This window comes from Perissodus microlepis, chromosome 7 (genome assembly GCF_051167445.1).
Source record: "Perissodus microlepis isolate ML-2025 ecotype Zambia chromosome 7, ASM5116744v1, whole genome shotgun sequence".
Taxonomy (NCBI): domain Eukaryota; kingdom Metazoa; phylum Chordata; class Actinopteri; order Cichliformes; family Cichlidae; genus Perissodus; species Perissodus microlepis.
The window spans coordinates 4487852-4508537 of NC_140467.1; the positions used below are offsets into that span (position 1 = coordinate 4487852).

The 20686-nt window shown below is 41.4% G+C and overlaps 2 protein-coding genes across 5 annotated transcripts in view; both read left to right on the forward strand.

Moving 5' to 3' along the window:
- Positions 1 to 16656, forward strand: part of abcc8 (ATP-binding cassette, sub-family C (CFTR/MRP), member 8) — a 53328-nt gene extending 36672 nt beyond the window's left edge. For 2 of the 4 annotated variants that reach the window (XM_084932920.1, XM_084932922.1), the window contains exons 22-40: positions 306 to 386; positions 1516 to 1653; positions 1853 to 1978; positions 2166 to 2261; positions 2755 to 2815; positions 3722 to 3966; positions 6556 to 6722; positions 8065 to 8292; positions 8497 to 8589; positions 9158 to 9260; positions 9679 to 9792; positions 10704 to 10824; positions 11278 to 11408; positions 12111 to 12189; positions 12456 to 12564; positions 13283 to 13386; positions 14869 to 15002; positions 15834 to 15896; positions 16363 to 16656. In XM_084932920.1, the coding sequence (XP_084789046.1) occupies positions 306 to 386; positions 1516 to 1653; positions 1853 to 1978; positions 2166 to 2261; positions 2755 to 2815; positions 3722 to 3966; positions 6556 to 6722; positions 8065 to 8292; positions 8497 to 8589; positions 9158 to 9260; positions 9679 to 9792; positions 10704 to 10824; positions 11278 to 11408; positions 12111 to 12189; positions 12456 to 12564; positions 13283 to 13386; positions 14869 to 15002; positions 15834 to 15896; positions 16363 to 16500 (2331 nt within the window). In that variant the 3' untranslated portion in view covers positions 16501 to 16656. Of the gene's footprint in view, positions 1 to 305; positions 387 to 1515; positions 1654 to 1852; positions 1979 to 2165; positions 2263 to 2754; positions 2816 to 3721; positions 3967 to 6555; positions 6723 to 8064; positions 8293 to 8496; positions 8590 to 9157; positions 9261 to 9678; positions 9793 to 10703; positions 10825 to 11277; positions 11409 to 12110; positions 12190 to 12455; positions 12565 to 13282; positions 13387 to 14868; positions 15003 to 15833; positions 15897 to 16362 lie in introns of all 4 variants that reach the window. The other 2 variants (XM_084932921.1, XM_084932923.1) reach the window with 2 other exon arrangements.
- A 403-nt stretch (positions 16657 to 17059) lies between these two features.
- On the forward strand, positions 17060 to 19121 carry kcnj11 (potassium inwardly rectifying channel subfamily J member 11). The gene has a single exon (XM_084932928.1). The coding sequence runs from the start codon at positions 17642 to 17644 to the stop codon at positions 18812 to 18814; it is 1173 nt and encodes a 390-aa protein (XP_084789054.1). The 5' UTR covers positions 17060 to 17641; the 3' UTR covers positions 18815 to 19121.
- The last annotated feature ends 1565 nt before the right edge of the window (positions 19122 to 20686 follow it).

Consider the following 20686-nt stretch of genomic DNA (forward strand, 5'->3'; position numbering starts at 1 on the left):
ATCACAGTAACATTTATGAGTTTCTGTCTGGCTGTAGCTCCCACTGTGGCTCATTATATTGCAGAATCATTTGTCATCGTTACTGTGTAGCAAGATTTTGATGTTTGCGTATCAGGAAACTAGACTGATCCTGTTCATCTAGAGCGCTGTCATGTTGGATTTCTTCATGCACCAGTAATGCAGGAAATAAACCCTAGTCTCCTTTGCTCCTCTAAGGAAAAGAGCCGCACATATTTCTGGATATTGTTAATTCATCTTTGTGTTGCAGCCTCTGTGAGATAACATTTTGCTGTCCTCCGATGCAGGGCATCATCCTATCAGGTGGACAGAAACAGCGAATCAGTGTGGCCAGAGCCATGTACCAGCAGACCAACGTTGTCTTTCTGGTGAGACTGCACACAGAAATAACTGAACAGATTAAACAGATGGCTTCTCAGGCTGCACCTGTGATTTATCAGTATTCATTGAGAAACTGTTTCTGTAGCACTACCTGACGGTGCTTGTGATTCTCTTGCTGATGCCTCCCTGTGTGACATAAATAGCTACACACTCTAAGAAGCCCAGAGCAGAAGGTTTAAAAAACATTCCCTGCCATTAAATAGTAATAACTTTATCTGAAATCAATCTCAAAATCTCCTCAATTAATCCTTCAAATATTAAAAAAATAGAAGTTGAAGAAACAGGAGAAACACCCCAGTGTGTGCTCACACTGTGTTGGATGACTGGGGGGGAATGTAGTGTTCAGTATCTTGTTCAAGGACACTTTGACCTTTTAGCTTGTGGATAACTTACCCGATACCCTGAGCCACAGCCACCCTGCTCAGCATTTTTGAATTAATATTTAAATTAATATTAAATATTGTACTGTAACACATCCTACACTTCACAACGCCCACAATACCCAAGATATGGAGTTAAAAGACAAGACAGTTTAGGGCATCTTCTGTATCTATAATACACAAAATATGTCTCTGTTTGATTCTTTGTCTGCCAACTCCTCCTACATGGTCAGGAGCTGAGTACACTTAGCACACAGATACATCTTAGGCCCCTGAAGGTTCTCATCTACATCATATATATATTATGAAATCATCATGTTGCCTAGCAATGGGCTAAAATCACCCATTTATCGTATGTATGCATCTATAACACCTTGTGCTCACATCCTTACAGTAACATCTAATTTATATTCACAAAACTTGTGTTTTGCATGTTATATGATGATGCCATCAGGTTACCTGGCAACCAGCTAACAACAGCCTAAAATAAGCTGATGTCTGTTTTGTTTTTTTCTTTATCTGCCTACAACACCTTATGAAAGCATTCTGTCATTTTCATTTCATTACATAATAACTTCTCACGTTTACTCAAAAACTTAATTATATATAATATAACTATGATGTTGGCCTAGCAACAACTTAACAGTGGGCATATATGTATGTATATTCACCATCTGAATCATGTTTTCAGGAGATGTATTGGTTTGTTTTCCTCTGAACTTCTCTACATATGCAGGATGACCCATTTTCTGCTTTGGACATCCACCTGAGTGACCATCTGATGCAGGATGGCATCCTGAAGCTCCTGAGAGAAGAGAAGAGGACCGTGGTGCTGGTCACACACAAACTGCAATATTTACCACATGCAGATTGGGTAAGAACTGCTTAATAGTTAATAAGACTGTCCGTCTGGGATGGCTGGTATATAATGGACGATAAAGACATTTTATTGTCTCATTTGTGACGCACTTTATCTCTCAAAGATCCCAAAGCAAATAGAGATTGATTGCAAGTCTCAGCTAAATACAGATCATATTTTTTCTATCTTCTTTTGTGTGTGTGGTTATTATTAGATTATTGCCATGAAAGATGGCACCATCCAGACTGAGGGGACTCTGAAGGACATCCAAAACTCTGAACCTGAACTCTTTGAGCAGTGGAAAACCCTCATGAACAGACAGGATCAGGAGTTTGAGAAGGTGATTAATGACTGCTAAAGCAAAATGTTAACTTTTAATCAGCGCCAAGAATCTTTAATTTGTGTAATTTGAACACTTTCTTTTGTAGATCCAGGTGAGACAGACACGCCGTCTCTGTCTGGAATGAAAGTTAGATTACCTGGGTGTTTTTATGCTGAAATAAATTCATTGTTGATCTCTCCTTCAGGAAACTGTGGCAGAGAGTATGACAGACCTAGAGAGAAAAAACCTGCGGAGGGCCATGTATTCGAGAGAGGCCGCCAGGACTGAAGAGGATGAGGAAGGTGAGAGGACACAGGAAAGAGTCACGATGACAGCAGCTGGAATGTGCATGACTGGTGTGGGTGCTTCTCAGCCTGATTTAATGCTTATGTTTCCCTTAATGATAGATGCAGGATGACAATTCCTCTTCTCCTGCTGAGAGCTTAAGCTTATTCAGCTTATTTTAATCTTAACATCTTTTGTAATGTCTGCAGTTATTTGAATGACTCATAGTTCCCTGTATTTGATTCCTTCCTGCCTCTGCAGTGCAAACATTGCACGGAGTACTCTTATCTTGGTTTGGTCTTTTTGTCTTTTCGTTCCTCTTTTGACCTTTTCAGCAACTGGATACGTCGCCGTGTTATTTCCCACCGCCTCCTGCTGTGATTAACCATTGAATCTGATCCTTTATCTGTGTGTGTGTGTTTGCTGTTGAACTAGCACCTGCAGTTGAAAAGCGCTAAGGTGCGCTGGCTGTACACTTTATCTTTGTTCTGTGTTGTCTCCCGTGTGCTGGTGGCACCCCAGGGTGGACTTGTGCGATGGCTCCAGCTACCCTCATGTTCGATCGAGCAGGTGTGGCCAGAAAGCATGGTTTGAAAAAAAAAGTTGAAACAGAAAAAGACGTTTGTGGCATTGTAGCGCTGCTAGCTAACGGCAGATGTGTTTGCTTCTCTATTTTAGAATCTCATCATCCATTTTCCTGCTCTTTCCCCCTCCCAAACATTTGTCTCTCTTGCTCTTGAAGGCTTACTTAGTGTGAGCATGACTGTAGTTGAGAGTAGAAGTTGTTTCTTTAGGCCTACCACTCATTATTTCCCCATTTTTTCCTCCCTTTTTCTCTTGCTTCCTCTCCACCTCCAGCTTGTCTGAGCCTCTCAGACACCCACATGCAGCCTCATGCTCCAAAGCTTGCTGCTTGATGTAATGTGATACATTTAAATCCGAAGTGGGAAAAAGGTTGGAGGTCGTTACATTATCTCTTCACCCCCGAGTCAGTGTGTGGTTGTCACCCTGGTGCTTCTGAAAAACATGCCATTCATGGGAATGAGCGACTGCTTGTCTTTGTGGAGTGTAGCTTCTGTAGCCTCTAGCACACCTTCTCCTCTCATTTGGACCTCTGTCTATTATTTCTTCACTTCTCTCCTTTCCTGTGCTCGTCGTGGATTGTCAGACTGGCGCAGGAGGAGAAATGTTGAGCAATATGTCAGAAAAACAAAGAGGAAAGAGAGAAAAAGTGAAGGAATGAAATATTTGAGAAGAAGGGTAGAAGGAGAGAAAGAAATGTAATGAGCGTCTGAGCTGTGAGTTGTAGCAGAGCAGGGCGTTTTTAGACAGAAATAAGCAAATTTACATAAGATTAAAAAAAAATGTGACAATGGAAGCAGTCCTTGCAAAATAGATAACTCGGCCTAATTACATCTCACAATTTGCCAAAAACAAGACCTTTAACACTGCACTTCATCTCTGTTTCAACCCCAGAGGAATCAGTGGAGAGTGAAGATGATGACAACCTGTCACAGGTAATGCGCCAGAGAGCTACCATCCCCTGGCGCTCCTGCGGCACCTACCTGTCCTCTGCAGGGCTCCTCCTGCTCAGCCTGCTCCTCCTGTCGCAGCTCCTCAAACACTCCCTCATGGTGGCCATTGACTACTGGCTGGCCCACTGGACGTCACATGTCATCACAGCCAAGAACGCCTCAGCTCACAACTGTACCATCGTACAGGTGAGAGGATGCACCGCTCAGCTTTTGATTTAGACACTTAGCTCTTTGTTTCTGCTTCTCTTGAGATATTTTAGAGCCATAAAGTATTTTCTGCTTCGTTCACACTGCCTTTTTAAAAATTATTTGAGCATTAATACAATCAGTGGGTCATTTTTTTAAAAGATCCATCTAGTGGGATGAAAACAAACGACACCAATTTAAATTATTGTATAAAATGTTTGGTATCATTTGACTTATAATCCAAACATGCTTTTCTGTAAGAGGTAAATATCAGCTAATGTTAAATCAATAATTGATAAGCTTCAAAAAAGACAGACTGCATTAGATGCAAATAGTTTATCTAAAACAGAAAGCGATTGTAGGCCAGCGTGAATTACATAATATTCTCACTAATTCTCAGTTAAGCAGAGCTGAACTACAACACAAACACACGCAGATCCAGACCAACACCAACACATCCTGAAGAGACTGCAGCTTGGCCTCATCTGAATATTAAAGCTGAACTAACGTATTTATAGAAGTCAGATTCCAAATGGAAAATGTTCGAGTTAAAGCATGTGTGAGGTCTGATGTGAATGCCAGCTGCAGTGCTGTAATTTATGAAGAAGTTTAAACTCTCAGTAACTGAGTCATAAATCTGAGTGGGTAAAAGCTGCACTCCTGTCCACACCAGGTGACTGTAGAATGATTTAGCACCTATAAAGCATTTCCTACACCCTTTTTCTACTTACTACTTGACTGTTTTAGTTACCGCTTAACCAAAATGGTCAGTAGCCTTCACACACTAACTGTACATAAAAAAACACTCGGAGTAAGCAGAGGAAGAGTTAACCTACGTCATCCACATTCAAGAAGTCGCACGGGCTGTTAACAAAGGATTGTGTTTCAGGACCAGTAAAACAACACTGTCATCAGTAGTTGCTGTATATGTGTATTTGTGTGCATGCGTGTCTGTGTTATGTGTGCATGTGTGAAATGCCAGGTCACGTGAAGGCCGTCGACAGACTGCATAAAAGGCACCGTGTCCTGCTGAATATAAACAGCAGCCGTCTGTCTCTTTCTCTCACCCGCTGCATGTCCAGCTAAGCGTTGATAATAAATTGTCACTTGAATGCTGATCACAACTTGTCTGGCTGAACTTCAGTGCGTCGTTGCCAGCTTTATCTAATCTGCGCTGTGCTACAGACTAATCCACGAGGGGACTCTCAGAAGTCCTGTTCTGACAAACGCACACTCGGCCACTTCACATAAATGCCACACTGCTTCTCTCCTTCTAGAGAGAGGAAATAATTGAGCAGTGAGAGGATTAGATAGTGGAAATGCTTCATGTCACAAGTGGCAACTAGGCTGAGTGATGAGCAGCTAAAGGGTCTTTTTTTCCAGTGATATCTCTGATATATTTTTCTCTTCTTTTAGAGGTCCTACCTGCAACTTTTTCGCTGTATATAAAAATAAGCATCAGCTAACATTAATAGCTGAGACTGTAATGAGTTCATCTAAAATCCCAAATATATATTCTGAGAGGTGCTGATGACATCAAATTTAAAAAATGACCTTTTTTTCTCCTTCAAATAGTAAATCTTATCATTTTATATCATTTCTATGTTCTAATGTGAATAAATGTGGCTTTGTGATATTTGCATTTCACTGAAATCTGTTTTTAATTACACTTTGCACACCTTCCCAGCTTTTTTGGAATTATCTATCAGTTTGAGGTGCCAGACCTGCTTTTGGATTATGCTTCCTGTCTTTTGTTTAAATTTAGATCAGTGTGACTCAGCGGGGAGAGCAGGTTATGTACAAATCACAGGTTTTAGCCAAGTGAAGCATGCTGTGCTGCAACTGTTTCACTCATGCAGCATAATCATCAGTTCAGTTTGCTTTGTGATCAGCTGACTTACGAGATCTAATCAATCAGGACTGCATGGAAACCATTATAACCATAAAATCCTCACGATTACGCCCTGAATCTTGTTTTTATATGTTTGCTGTCATTTACATTTTAATGTTTGGTGCTAGAGCTTATATCTCTTGGCCACTGCTCCTTCAGAGGACGGAGTGCTGTCCCTTAACTCTGTCATTAGTAAATGGTTAGGATCTTGATATTAGGTCTATTTTTATAAAATAAATGTAGCTATTTCTTTAGCGAACTGTGTGAAATTGAAGAAATTTGAATTAGTGATATGTGAGAATGAAAATGAAGATAAACATTTCTTAGTATTATGATCAAAAGTTATCACATAAAATAAAAGAGGATAGAAAATTTGGATCCAGGGTGAAGAGAATAATTAGATTGGAAGCAAAAGGAAGAAGAAAATAGTTCCCCTGCCCTCTTTATTTCTCTTTTTCTGTTCAAATATTATCAGCTTAGCTTGGAAACTCTCACTGGCTTTTGTCCTAGACAGCTGATTTTTAACCAGCGTCGATGTTTAATTGTGTTTATAATTACAACAAAGTAAGTAGGACGACAGACTCTTCTTTCTCAAACAGCACATAGCATTGTGCTCATGCCTTTTATAACCCCCTCTGTGTGTGTGTGTGTGTGTGTGTGTGTGTGTGTGTGTGTGTGTGTGTGTGTGTGTGTTATAGGACTGTGGCTTCAGCCACTCCTGGTATCTGTCTGTGTTCAGTGTGCTCTGCTGCCTGGGCATCGTCCTCTGTCTCGCCACCTCCGTGGCTGTGGAGTGGACCGGTCACAAAGTGGCCAAAGAGCTCCACCACAACCTGCTCAACAAGATCATCCTGGCCCCCATGAGGTGCGACGCTCAGCGCGTTTGTGTGTTTGTCTGTGTGCACGTGCATGCATTATGATGTGTGAAAACGGGCAGACAGAGAAAGATGCGTGTTTGCTGATGATATAAGAGAAAACACAGTTAAAAGGTTTTTTGCCTCATTACTCTGAGCACCATCTGCTTTCCTCATGCAAAACCCAGGAGACATCACCTGCCTCAAGACACATTGGAAAGCACTGTATATACACATAAAGAAGCTGCATTAACATACTGTGCAGAATTCACATGAATGAATGTAAACTCAAGATTCAAGATCTTGTATTTGCCACGTGCATAGTTATACAAGTACAACACGCAGTGAAATGTGTCCTGAAACGCTCCTCGACTGTGCAAAAAGAGAGAGAAAACATTATATACAGTAAGTAAATATATACAAAGAGGACATTATGTGCAGTAACTGAGCCAGACAACTCTGGACAAAATCTATTTCCATCTGTAAGTCAACGTTTTGGATTATTGGCTCAAAATATGGCATGTTAAATTTTTAACTTACTAAATCAAGCTTCTGAAAATAACTCAAATATGAGAAAATAACATGAATGTTTGAGTTATAAAGTGGAAATGCATTTTTTTTTCAGTGGCAAAAGCATCCACACTGTTTTTAAATATTGAATCATATTTTATTTTATTGTATAATTCTGATCTTTGAAAATAACCTTATGAGATTAAATCAGTCATGTCAAGGCACTTTACGTTGTAAGGTTCAGACTTAACAAGATGATAGAAAGGATCCCCTGCGAGCAAGGTCCCATATCAGAGGAAGAGACCCCAGGTGGTTGGGGGTGAGCGGAAAGAGGTGGGAGAAAGCCCACAGGTGAAAACACAAAGTTAATGACATGCAGTAGAAGCACAGAACTGCATGGAGAGTGGAAAAGAGCCGAATGGAGAATGCTCAGTGCATCATGGGAAGTCCCCCAGCAGCCTGAGCCTATAACAACATAACAAATGGTTAAGAGTCACCTGATCCAGGCCTGCCTATAAGCTTTATCAAAAAGAAAAGCTTTTAAGTCTAATATTAAAAGCACAGACACCTCTAAGGGAGCCAAGTGCTCTATTTGGGATGATTTGATACTTTAAGGTCTTTAAGATATGATGGAGCTCAGGTCTTCGTATGTGAGGTATGTGAGAAGGATTTTAAATTCAATTATGGATTTAACAGAGAGCCAATGAAGAAAAGCTAATCTCTTTCTAGTCCTTGTTAGAGCTCCAGCGGAAGCATTTTTGATAAGCCGGCAGTATTTCAGAGAGTAATCTGGTCATTTTGATGATAAAGTACAGGGGATTTTACTCTCTTTCTTCTCTTCAGGCTCTTTGAGACCACTCCTCTCGGCAGCATCCTAAACAGATTTTCCACTGACACCAACACAATCGATCAGCACATTCCCACCACCCTCGAGTGCCTCTCCCGCTCCACCTTGTTATGCGTGTCTGCTTTGGGTGTCATCTCCTACGTCACACCCGTTTTCCTCATCGCCCTTCTGCCGCTGGCCGTCACCTGCTACTTTATTCAGAAATACTTCCGGATGGCTTCCAGGTGAGTCTCACGGGATAGTTGGAGGGAAGTCACAGACACATTGCTATATAGCCAGATTTTTTTTTTTTTTTTTGGTGGGACAAAATAAATATTCCTTTTCAGAATGAAATTCATTAGATTTATGATTTGGATGCAAAAATCTAATATCTGAATGTGGTTCAGCTGATATTTCCCCGTTTGTTGTCTCTGCTATGTTCTGGTCAGGGACCTGCAGCAGTTGGAGGACAGCACACAGCTCCCTTTACTCTCCCACTTCTCTGAGACAGTTGAAGGTCTCACCACTATACGAGCCCTCAGGTAACACATGCTTACATCCTCGGTGAAAATGGGAACTTTTAAAAAGCCATAGCCGAGGTTAAAAATACAATATTTTTCAAAAGGGCTTCAGAACGCTGTAGGCTACTTGCGTGCAAACAGGGACACACAAAAGCTTCAGCATTTACGACTGGACTAGAGTGGACTGTTGGTTAGGTAATTATGTACTGTAGAAGTGAAAATGCCAAAAGCTTATTTCAGGTATTTGGCTGAAATCAAACATTCAGTGACAAAGGAGCCACAAGTGCAAACATTTGAAGTTGTTTTCAGATTCTTGAGATCTTTGCACATTTGGAAAGGCAGCGTTTATTGAAATATCCTTACATATGTGGCATTTTCCTGAACCTGAAAATGTCAAAAGAAATTTCAGCCTTAAATACCAAACAGCCAAAGCCATTAGTTTTATTTCTGTCACTAAAATGTCATTATATTCCTAAAAGATAAAGAGCAATGAGAAATAGCATACGGTGCTCTTCTTAGATGTAGATGTAACGCAGTCCGTGATACAGTGAAATAACAAATGAATGAATTAAACCCCTTCTGTTGGCAGGTATGAGCCCAGGTTCAGACAGAGGTTACTACAGTTCACCGATGCCAACAACATCGCCTCTCTCTTCCTCACAGCAGCCAACCGTTGGCTGGAGGTCCGCATGGTAATGATCCGTCTGCTGCGCCCTTCTTTAAAATTCCCATCAGTTCTGCTTCACTGTTTGTCAGATATCTGCTTCACATTTATGTTGATGTTGCTGGGTAACTGCTCCCTCTGTTGGGGTCTATAAAACACTGAATTTTTCATTCTCATATTAGCTTGAAATGCTGTCTACATGTCATGTTTTATGTATTGACCGTGCTGCTCACAGTTCATTCGGCTCCTTGTGTTTCACAGCAGCAGAAACCTTTGAAATGTTGATGAATGCAAACAAGAACACGCCCCCACCGCCCCCACTGTCATGTCTGTTAACAATAAACCAATCTACAATAATGGATCTCTTTAAGCGTTATTTACCTTCTTCAGTTATTAAGTGAAGCGTTAACTTCTCGCTGTGATGTTGACTTTGTCTGTCTCTGCAGGAGTACATCGGAGCCTGTGTGGTGTTGGTGGCGGCGGTAGCCTCCATCACCAATTCGCTCTACAACCAGCTGTCCCCCGGGCTGGTGGGGCTCGGTCTGACATACGCACTCATGGTGAGAGTGTGTGTGTATGTGTGTGTGTTTAACTGTTTAGCTGTTAAGGTATTTACAGGTTTAAGCTCAATGTTGCAAAAACCTCCCGCAGCACTAGTAGTATAAAGAACACTTTCATTACTTGACCAATGTGTTTCATTTGTAGTTCATTTATTTTAAAAAAGGATGGAGAAAATTGTCTTTTGTAACAATTTCTTTCGTTTGTTTCTACTGATTCTTACATGTTTTAGTGCAGACAGATAAAATAACTTTTACAGTCACAGTGAAAAGAAAATGTGTCCATTCTCAAGTTTGTACACATCAGTGAAAAGAAATCTGATCCTTACCAGGTTTTAAATTGAGTACATACAACCTGAGATGAGCAAAAACACATGACATACTGCACCATAATAATTAATCATTATGGTTAATCTTTTCTGTATGACTTCATCAGTCTCTCGCATGGCTCACTCTTCTTTACAATGTTGCTTCAGTTCCCCATTTATGCACGGCTCTGTTAAGTTTCTCTCTGAGACATGGACTGGACTGGGTCACTGCAACACCTTGATTATTTTCTTTTTCAGCCATTCTGTTGTAGCTTAGCCACAATAAAGGTTGTGGATGCTAAAAGGTAGAAAAGGTTGATTTTTGTGTAAATTTGTTTCTTTTTTTGGTATATTTTTGCTGTAAAAATGCAGCAATTTCAGGTAAATTGGGAACAAAATGTTTTTATTTCAAGTGTTTTATTTCTGTGTTTCTGAAAAAGCCTGTCTAGAAAATTCATCGTGACAGTCACGAAAAGCCGAGACACACTGAGGATATTCGAGTTGTATCTGGGTGAAAACAACAACAATGTCCACACCGAAAGGACTGCGTGTCTGTGTGGTGACATTTACTCAGCTCATCTCCTCCCTCCTCCCTTCTTGTATCAGGTGTCCAACTACATGAACTGGATGGTGCGTAACTTGGCAGACATGGAAGTACAGCTTGGCTCAGTCAAGAGGATTAACGGCCTGCTCAAAACTGAACCAGAGAATTACGAGGGACTGCTCAGTGAGTGCACTCTGCCGCCACAAATTAAACTTTCTTTTACTGATTCAGCAGGCGCTCAGAGAAATCATGTCTAACGTCTTACCTGAAAAGTGTTGGGATTTCTTCTTGAGTGAAGAAGCCTGAAATTAACTCGTTCATCACTGTCAGTTCAAGAAGGCTGTCATAATGCTCGCGAGAAATGGATCTTTATCCCTCTCGCACTTTTTGAAAACTCTGCTAATGTCTTTTATATTCCCTAATAATTGATCATACATGCATGCACTATGTCAAAGTGTGTGCCTGTGCAGTATGCAGTGCGTCTGTTTCTTATCCATAAAATGTGGGAAAATTTTACATTTTGGTCACAAATTGAAGGAGAATATATGCTGGTAAGGTGGATTCACTCAAGTTTTTTGCTTCTCGGATGGAAAAAAGATCAAATTGAAAGTCGTGATGTTTCCTTGTGTGTCTCAGCTGTGTCTCAGGTTCCTGACGGCTGGCCCCGACAGGGAGAGATCAAGATACAGAATCTGAGCGTTCGTTATGACGCCACACTGAAGCCTGTGCTCAAAAATGTCAACGCACAGATCAGCCCTGGTCAGAAGGTACAGGACAGAAACCTGTGTTTGAATGTGGAGGAGCATAACAGATTAAATGAAAACTATTTGGAGAAAAAACAAATATAGGTCATATAGTTGCATAACAGCTAAATGACGCAAATTTTGCATATTTCCATTTATTCTGGTGTTATTTTCCCTCAAACTTTTGTATTTCTGTTTTTTTTGCACGTGTGCCCTGTCAGATAAGGAAGCTGTCATTCAAACTGTGTTATGGACTGTTTTTGATCAGCGTCAGACTCATAGCAGAAATACATACTAAGATTTAAATAAACCGGAAAGCTAATTAACAGGAGAAATGATACAAGGTCAAATAAATAAATCACATTTAAATATAAATGAAATAATGTCTGCATTTATTTTTAATGCCACTTTGGATGCATTTAATGAAATATTAATGTATTCACTCAGTACTTTATTTTTTGTGATTTTTATTTTTATTTTACCAATTTAAGTCTTCTACTTGTGAAAAGAGATAATACAGAAAATACATATTTTAGTTTACTGAGCACTGGTGAGCCTTTTAATGGAGTTTGACATGTTCAGGGAGTACCATGCTCTTGCTTTATCCTGCCTTAACAGCTAAGATAGACTGTAGCCACATGCCTCCCACACCAATAAGCAGCTAAGAGAATGGATGGATAGATTAATGGTGATAATTATGATGGCTGTTTTTGCTTTTTTCCCCAGGTGGGGATCTGTGGCAGGACCGGCAGCGGTAAATCCTCTTTCTCCTTGGCCTTCTTCCGCATGGTGGACATGTTTGAGGGTAAAATATCACTTCGGCTTCACACCAGCACAAAAATAAAGTTAACAGGATAAAATATACATCTACTTTTGGCTGTTTGCTTATTCACAAGGGGTAACACGTAGATCTGCACGTTTGATTTTTACACCAGATGCCCTTCCTGACATAATCCAAATGGGATTCGTGTCTCCACAGGGGATAAAATAATAATTGAAATAGTAGAAAAAAGGAGGAAAAGTGTCTTAATTGGTGAAATTGGGGTGTTTTTGTAAACTTCTGTCACACAGGAAGGATTGTGATTGATAACATCGACATCTCCAAGCTGCCTCTGCAGACTCTCAGATCTCGGCTGTCCATCATCCTCCAAGACCCTATCCTGTTCAGTGGCACCATCCGGTACAGTAGACTTCTCTGTCAAAAAGAAGACTAGTGAATCAGTGATTCTGCATTATAGTAAACGGGGGGGTAGAGAGTCTTCAAAGACACAAAACGGGAGGTGAGCTAATTGTGGATAAGAGCAGTGTCCTCTGAAAACTCCAGTGAAGAGGTTTATTTTTAGACTTCAGCAGCACTGACCGTAAAAGCAATGTCATCCCAGAGAAAAAACAAGCTGCACGATGGTCTCAGACTGTAGTTTTATCCAGTGATGTAAAAGTATATTTCAGTGTTTGTCCCTTTACATGTATGGACTCAGTTTAGTGATGACAGAAGGGTGTGTTGCTCGAGTTGACCAGCTCATACGCTTTAGTCCATTTACTGGAATATTCATTACACAGTCATCAGAGACGCTGCTTCACATAGATCATAATGAAAATGGCCCCAGTGACAGCTCGGAGGTGAGGATTATATTAAAGCTTAAATGTACAGACCACGAATAAAAATGACTTTTTTAAAGCAAAAATACTGATTTCAGACCCTCAAAATATAATATTTATTATGTCTTGTGAAATACAAACATGGATTTTTGGTGACTTGGGATATTAGGAAGGATATTTCTCACTGTTTTATGACACTTTACAGATGATCCAAATATTTGTCATTCAAAAAAATGCCCTAATCATGAAGTAACTGAAAGTTGCAGCCCTAAATGCAGCTTGTTTTTGCGGGTTTGTAGGTTCAACCTGGACCCAGAGATGAAAGCAACTGATGAGATGCTGTGGGAAGCGCTGGAGATAGCTCAGCTGAAACTTGTTGTTAAATCACTTCCAGGAGGCTTGGGTGAGACATCTGTGTTTGTTCATATGTGTGTGTCAACTTTATCACATTTGCAAACTGTTTATTTTAAAAGACACACAGAGAGTAAAGTGTGCTCACCCGGATCTGAACATTAAACAGAAAAAATAATTCTTTCTCAGAAGTTACATGTCAGCGTCACATCTACCAGCTGCTCGAGTGTCCCCATACAAAGATCGAGCCGCTGTATCAGATGACATGAGCATTCATTTTTAACTCGCTGCAGTGGCTGTTTTATGTGCTGCTGCTCTGTCCTGCACAGTCTTCTGCTCGTGGTTTTGACACAGGACACTAGACGGTTGCCGCCAGCAGGAAGACTCGCGGCCAGATCAAATATTATCTGAAAGTCAAGTCAGAAAATCCAACGTGCATAAATGATGAATGCTTGAAGCGATGATGTTGCACGGGGCCGTCTTTGTGTGGACATTAACACTGGCGCGTGAGCACTTCCAGTTTATCACTCGATTCCTTACGTCTCTGCCGTCCTCTGCAATTAATCACAACAACAAAAAAAAGAAACGCTTCTCTTGTGAAATAAGCCTGCTGCTCATCTCACATGATCAATTTTAGTCTTGTGTGACACTGACGAATGTGTGTGTGTGTGTGTGTGTGTGTGTGTGTGTGTGTGTGTGTGTGTGTGTGTGTGTGTGTGTGTGTGTGTGTCAGGATGTGACAGGTTCAAGCTAAGCTGCTTGCAGCTTTAGTTTATGTCTGCTGGAACCAGATGTTCAGTAAGATATTGATCCCTGAGGCTGGAGCTGATGGCTAATTAAGTTCGTCCTTTGATTTGGTTTAAGTAACAATACAGTGTGCTATAGATTTATGCTGTGTGGTGAACCAACCTGAGTCCTTGTTACTGCCTTTATTATATGTTCATAATGGCAACTGTACAGTTTGAGGAATTAAAAAATAACCTTATTAATCATATTTAATGCAAAACACCAAACAATGCCTCTCAATGTGACTTCACTGCATAATGCACCTCACCCCTCCCATAATTTCTAACCCTTTACATTCACCTTGTAACTAGTTTGATTCCTGTTGGAAGCCTCTGTTTGAAGAGTGACACGCATCCTACTGTTGAATAAACCGAGCGCCGGATCCTCTCGTTGTTTCTTCTTTCTGTATATTAATGTCAAACTTACATGACGTTACAACCAAAAAGAAAATCTCAACATTCAGCGAATTAATTAATTAAGCTCTTTGGTTCTTCAAGCATTTTTATGACTTAACCTTCATCATTTATAACACTGAGGAGAAAATGGGAAATCAATATCCTATTGATCTGCAATCCAAAACCTAAAGGCTAATTAACTTTACCCTCTTACTCTTTACACTCTTACTTAAGAAAATAACTGAACTGCATAGTTCCTCTGTAGTGTCATGTGTCGCAAAAAAGAACAATAAAAATGCTTCTAAATTCTGGAAATGATTGAAACATATTGAAGTGTATGTCTGTGTTTTCAGATGCCATAGTGACAGAAGGAGGAGAAAACTTCAGTCAGGGTCAGAGACAGCTGTTCTGTCTGGCCAGAGCCTTCGTCAGGAAAAGCAGTATCCTTATCATGGACGAAGCCACAGCATCCATAGACATGGCAACGGTGAGTGTGTAATTAAACAAAGAGCATTTTTAAGGCAGAGAGTGGAGAGCAGGTGTGAAGAGAGAGAAAAGAAATGAGAAAATCAGAGAAAGGGGAGGTGAAGGACACAAGAAGGGCAGGGGTGACACAAAGTGCACGCGGTAATTTTCATCTGGGGGCATGGCAACAAAGAAAATGAAGGAAAAGCTGACAGACTGAATGATTTGTGAATAGATGTGCAAAGGTAAAAGCTTAACACTTTGTTCTTTTGTAGAGTAATATTACAAGAGGTACAGAACGAGAAAAAAAAAAAATCTCAGCAGTTTTGGGAGTAAATGGTAAATGACCTGGATTTGTATAGCGCTTTACTTAGTCCCTAAGGACCCCAAAGCGCTTTACACTACACGTGTAACATGTAAAGTATACCTTTAACTGAAGCTTTTGGCATGCAAGGAGAAAAAGTGTAGGAGAAAACATGCATGAAGTGCCAAGAGAAAATCTGAAATAGAAGGAAAATACTGAGCACACCGAGAGCCTGAGGGGAATTTCAGGAAATGGTTGCTCCGTACTTAAAAGCCTCTCTTGTATGATTGGCCACAAAGAGCGCCAGTTCCAGCTTACAATAAGGCAGCAGCACTGCCCTCAAGGAAACACGATTGAGCCTGTAAGAAGGGATGAGACAATGAACAAGAGATGATGGTTTGAACAATAAGGGTGAAAATGTGATTTTTTTTTAAACAACATGAATGATGATGTTAACTATCGAAAGCACCTTTTGTTTTTACACAAACTCTGAATCCCAGTGAAGATAAAAGCATGTTTGCTTAAACTAACCTCCCTCCATCTCCACAGGAGAACATCCTGCAGAAAGTGGTGATGACTGCTTTTGCTGATCGAACAGTAGTTATCATAGCAGTGAGTATATCCCTCTTGCCATTTACAGTAATGCATACAGCTTCGGCATTATCACAAGGACTGCTGACCTTTGCACTGCACTGCTGACGCTTTAACCTTGAAAAGCTACAAATACAGTGCTAGTTATTGAAAGAGGAAATCAAGGCATGTTTCTGGTCTTATTCTTTGTTATTGCAATTACATTATAGAGAAATAAAAGAGGTAAAAAAAAAAAAAGTATGATAAAATGTGTGGTGCTCACTTTTGATATTTCTCATGAAATATTTAAGAAAAAAAGCCAAACAGCCAGAAACCTGATGAACTCTGGTATTTACAGTGGATGCAACCACACACTTAATTTACCAGCCAATATAAAGATGTGCATACAGCTTTTTCTATCGCAGCTTTGTTTCTAAACCGTCCGGGTGATCTAGCATTGGCTGGACTGCTCACTGCAGTAATTACTTTCTTCTGCTCTGTCGCGCAGCATCGCGTCCACACCATTCTCAATGCCGACCTGGTGATCGTGATGAAGCGGGGGATCATCCTTGAGTACGACACACCCCAGGCTCTGCTGGACAAGGAGGACAGTGTCTTCGCCTCCTTTGTGCAAGCGGACAAGTAGCACAAGAGGAGGAAGAGTGTGGAAGCATTAAAGGAAGACATTCAAAGTGCAATTGATCCCATGGAATATATTCCTTTTATTTTTTAATCATGTTGTATTATATTTGTACATAAGAATGTTAATGCTTTGTTAATAAAACATAACTTATCCTTAAAATGTGTGTCCAGAGTTATTTGTGCAGTGAGACTAAAAGTGTGTTTTGGGCATGTGTTAAACTTGCTGTTTGAAACTGATTAGTCATCATAGGATTGTAAGTTTAAAATGACCTGGAGCTAAGCAGACAAATAAATGCACCATAGAAATTTATAAAGCTGGGATGGGCTCGGAGATGAAAAACAAAACAGGCAAGATCTGGTTTCTGTGGTTGACCAGCCCACTGCCTGCTAGTGCCTAATGCTGTTTAAGTTACCAAAAACTCTGACCATTATATGATCGGATAATAAGCTGCCTGTGGCATAGCGGCTACATGGCTGAACAGTTCTTAATGCGTAATGGTATCTCCTGCATTCTCATTGAAAATGAAAGGAAGGGCACCACTCTGGTGGTAATGATGGTGGTGGTGGTGGTGGTGGAGGGAGGGACTGCCTCTCCTTCTCACGTTACCAAGCTATAGCGAAGTAGCGAGATCAGCAAAGAGCCAACTGCGCCTCATGAGCCTGCCTCCTCTTCCAAATGTGATAAAACTCAGCTCAGAGGCCCATTACGCGGCGATAGAAGGAACATTTTACATCTCACTTGATTTCCTTTACGCACAGGGCCGCGGTGAGTGCGTACCAACGCAGCGGTAGATGGAGATCACAATGGGAACAAAGCGGTGTGGCACAACTACGCCTGGTCGCTCTATTTCGTGAGTGACGGCGTCAGCTGCGGAGCTGTTAGAAGAATCTTCTCATGGGATTTGGCGGTTGTGAGGCGCCTGACCTGGAGGCAACGTGAGGAGCACACATACCTCCAGAAAACAGGGCACTAGGCTCTCCCTTCGTGCGCCTGACAGCTGCCGAAAAGCTGACACCGCACCGGTGAGTACCGGCTGGTAAGAGAAGTCACCGGGAGAGAGGAGAATTTTTTTTTCTTTCATCCAAGCACAAGCAGGCAGCACCTTCAAAGCGAAACGGCTGTGGGTACGTAGCATGGGAGCGCTATGTTGTCCAGGAAAGGACTCATTCCTGAAGATTACTTGCTTACACGTTTGGCCGAGGATGTTCTGCAGCCCAAGTTCAAGGCGAAAGCGGGGAAGGCTCGGTTTGTCTCCAAGAACGGCACATGCAATGTGGCGCATACCAACATCCGAGAGCAGGGCCGATTCTTGCAGGATGTGTTTACCACGCTCGTGGATTTAAAATGGCTTCACACGCTCATCATTTTCACCATGTCGTTTCTGTGCAGCTGGCTCCTTTTTGGAATGATCTGGTGGCTCGTTGCGTTTGCGCACGGCGACTTGGACCAGAGCGGAGACGACTTTATCCCGTGCGTAACGGATATTCACTCCTTCTCCTCCGCGTTTCTGTTCTCTATAGAGGTCCAAGTGACCATCGGCTTCGGGGGCCGGATGATCACGGAGGAATGCGTCTCCGCTATCATCATTCTGATCGTGCAAAACATCGTCGGGTTGGTAATCAACGCCATCATGCTTGGCTGCATCTTCATGAAAACCGCTCAGGCCAACAGGCGCGCGGAGACGCTCATTTTCAGCAAACACGCTGTTATCTCCGTCCGAAACAACAAGCTCTGCTTTATGGTTCGCATCGGGGATCTGAGGAAAAGCATGATCATCAGCGCCACCGTGCGAATGCAGGTTGTCAAGAGAACCACCACGGAGGAGGGTGAGGTGGTGCCACTAGACCAAATCGACATACACATGGATAACCCAGTGGGTACCAATGGCATCTTCCTGGTATCTCCCCTCATCATCTGTCACATAATTGACAAGCACAGCCCCCTTTACGAGCTTTCAGCCTCTGATCTGTTACACCAAGACATAGAGGTGATCGTTGTGTTGGAGGGGGTGGTGGAGACCACCGGTATCACCACCCAGGCCAGGACGTCCTACGTGTCTGAGGAGATCCTGTGGGGACAGCGCTTTGTGCCTACAGTGTCCGAAGAGGACGGCATGTACGCAGTGGACTACTCCAAGTTTGGCAACACTATGAAGGTTCCAACACCTTGCTGCAGCGCTAAGAAACTGGATGAGGCAGGTGGCATCGCTCGGTTTAAACTGACCGAGGGCGTCACCTTGCGGGCGTCAGTAAGAAGACGTCGGGGCTCCGCGGTGGCTCGAAGGTCCAGGCTGGAGACCATGAAAGCTCACGATTAAGAGTGTGAAAATCATGTCTGCGAGCATTTTGTATGAGAGTTAACAGTCTAAGATTGGTGGTTATTGATTCAGATAATCATATTTATTTTATAACATATGACAGGGATTACCTGTAATCAACAATCAGCATATATTCTCTGCAGCCCGTGCGCACAACATGCTTTTATACTCAGGGTCACCGTGAAAATGAGAGAATGCACTGATGATTAGAAGTGACTGTTGTATCAAGAGTGAATCAGCTTGCCTTTTATTTAAACAAAAAAGTGACTGCATGTGTCCTAAATAAATAAAAGAACGCTGCTAGAAATGGTGTTGTGAATGGGTCACAAGACGGAAATGAAATTAGAACAATGAGGCACTCCCACAATTAAGCAAGGCGGAAGAACTCAGTAGTATATCCCCTGATTTTACACAGCATGAGTTATAGCACAGTAGGCTGTAGCACTAAAAAAAATCTGCACTACAGTTTCTCATTACTCTTGTCGATGGCTACATAGCTGCCAGCTACTCTGACAAAGATTAAAATACAAACAGTCAAAGATCAGGGCTGAAGAAGCAATCATACCCAAACCCAACTCTATAGGCTGGATCAAACTAATCTTACAGTTCCCACAGTACAGTCAAAAGAATCATTTACATTTTATGAGATCGCATTTTCCACTTGCAGAAAAAAGGCGAAATGTAAAGTATAAAATATATTTATTACAGAAGCATTATGGATGAGATTGTGCTATACTCAAGTATGACCTCCCTCCAGTTAGCTCTTTTCAAGTTTCACATGCATCCTTCCACAAAGTCTCTCCAGATAAGGAACCAAAGGTTTTGGCATTTTCTCCACAGACAGGCAGCCAGACTGCCCTCGAGGTCTCCACAGAGGTCAAACAGAAGAAAACTGAGTTCTTCACTCTCCAAAAAAGACATCTTTTGCATGCCTCCCATCTTCCATTCATTCTAACAAGCTTCTGGTCATACTAAAGAACCTTTGATCACCATTACAAAAGGGTCAACACATGCTGAGTAGTATTTTATCTTAGGAGTGAGGTGGAAACAAAAATTCCAGTGTGAAATTGGTGGAGTTCCCATTAAAATGCTCACATCAGGCTGCTTCTTCAATTTCCACAAAAAACAAAAACAAACAAAAGACACAGAGACAGCTGGCATTTCTCTCTTTTATTAGATTATAATCCGCAGAGCTTAAAATATTAAATTGCTTTTAACTTAGTTAATAATTAAAATACATAAAAACAAGAGCCAGAACTGAGGAACCCTGCAAAAAAAGTTAAAATAAATAAAAAAGGAGAATTATAAATTGAATCCTCCTCCATACAGAGGCCATTTCTGACAGAACCCGCTTGTGATTCTTTGTACAGTAAAGTCCAAGCAGACTGTGCATTTTCTATACATGTGTAATGATACTGTTATCATTTCCAAAGTAATTTTTCCTCTGATATATATATAAAAAAGCAAATTTAAAGGGACTGGTAAAAATAAAATAGATTTTTATTTTGCACTGGAATTACTGGTTTAAACAGCAGAGCAGCGTCACACCATTGCCCTCACCTCTCACTCCATCCCTCTCTCCCCCTCTCTGCGCCTGCAGACATTACCTCATGTCTTTGTCCTTCTGTGCTGCTGGAGTGAGTGGGTGGAGATGGTGTTGGTGGGTTAAGGGGCTGCTGCTGTGTGAGACACCAGCAAACAGCTCTGATTCACCTTATACAGGCACCAATCTGTCTCAAAGTCTCGATTCTCTGATAGGATTAAATATCTCTCATACAATCTTTATATTCTCTTCTCCGTCTCCCTGTTTCTGTGGCATCTTCCACATCTTTGCTGCCCTCTAAAGGTAAGCTCTGGGATATTTTTGTTAAG

Excerpts from the sequence above, each read along its gene's own strand:
- kcnj11 (XM_084932928.1), top strand. The coding sequence starts at position 17,642 with ATGTTGTCCAGGAAAGGACTCATTCCTGAAGATTACTTGCTTACACGT.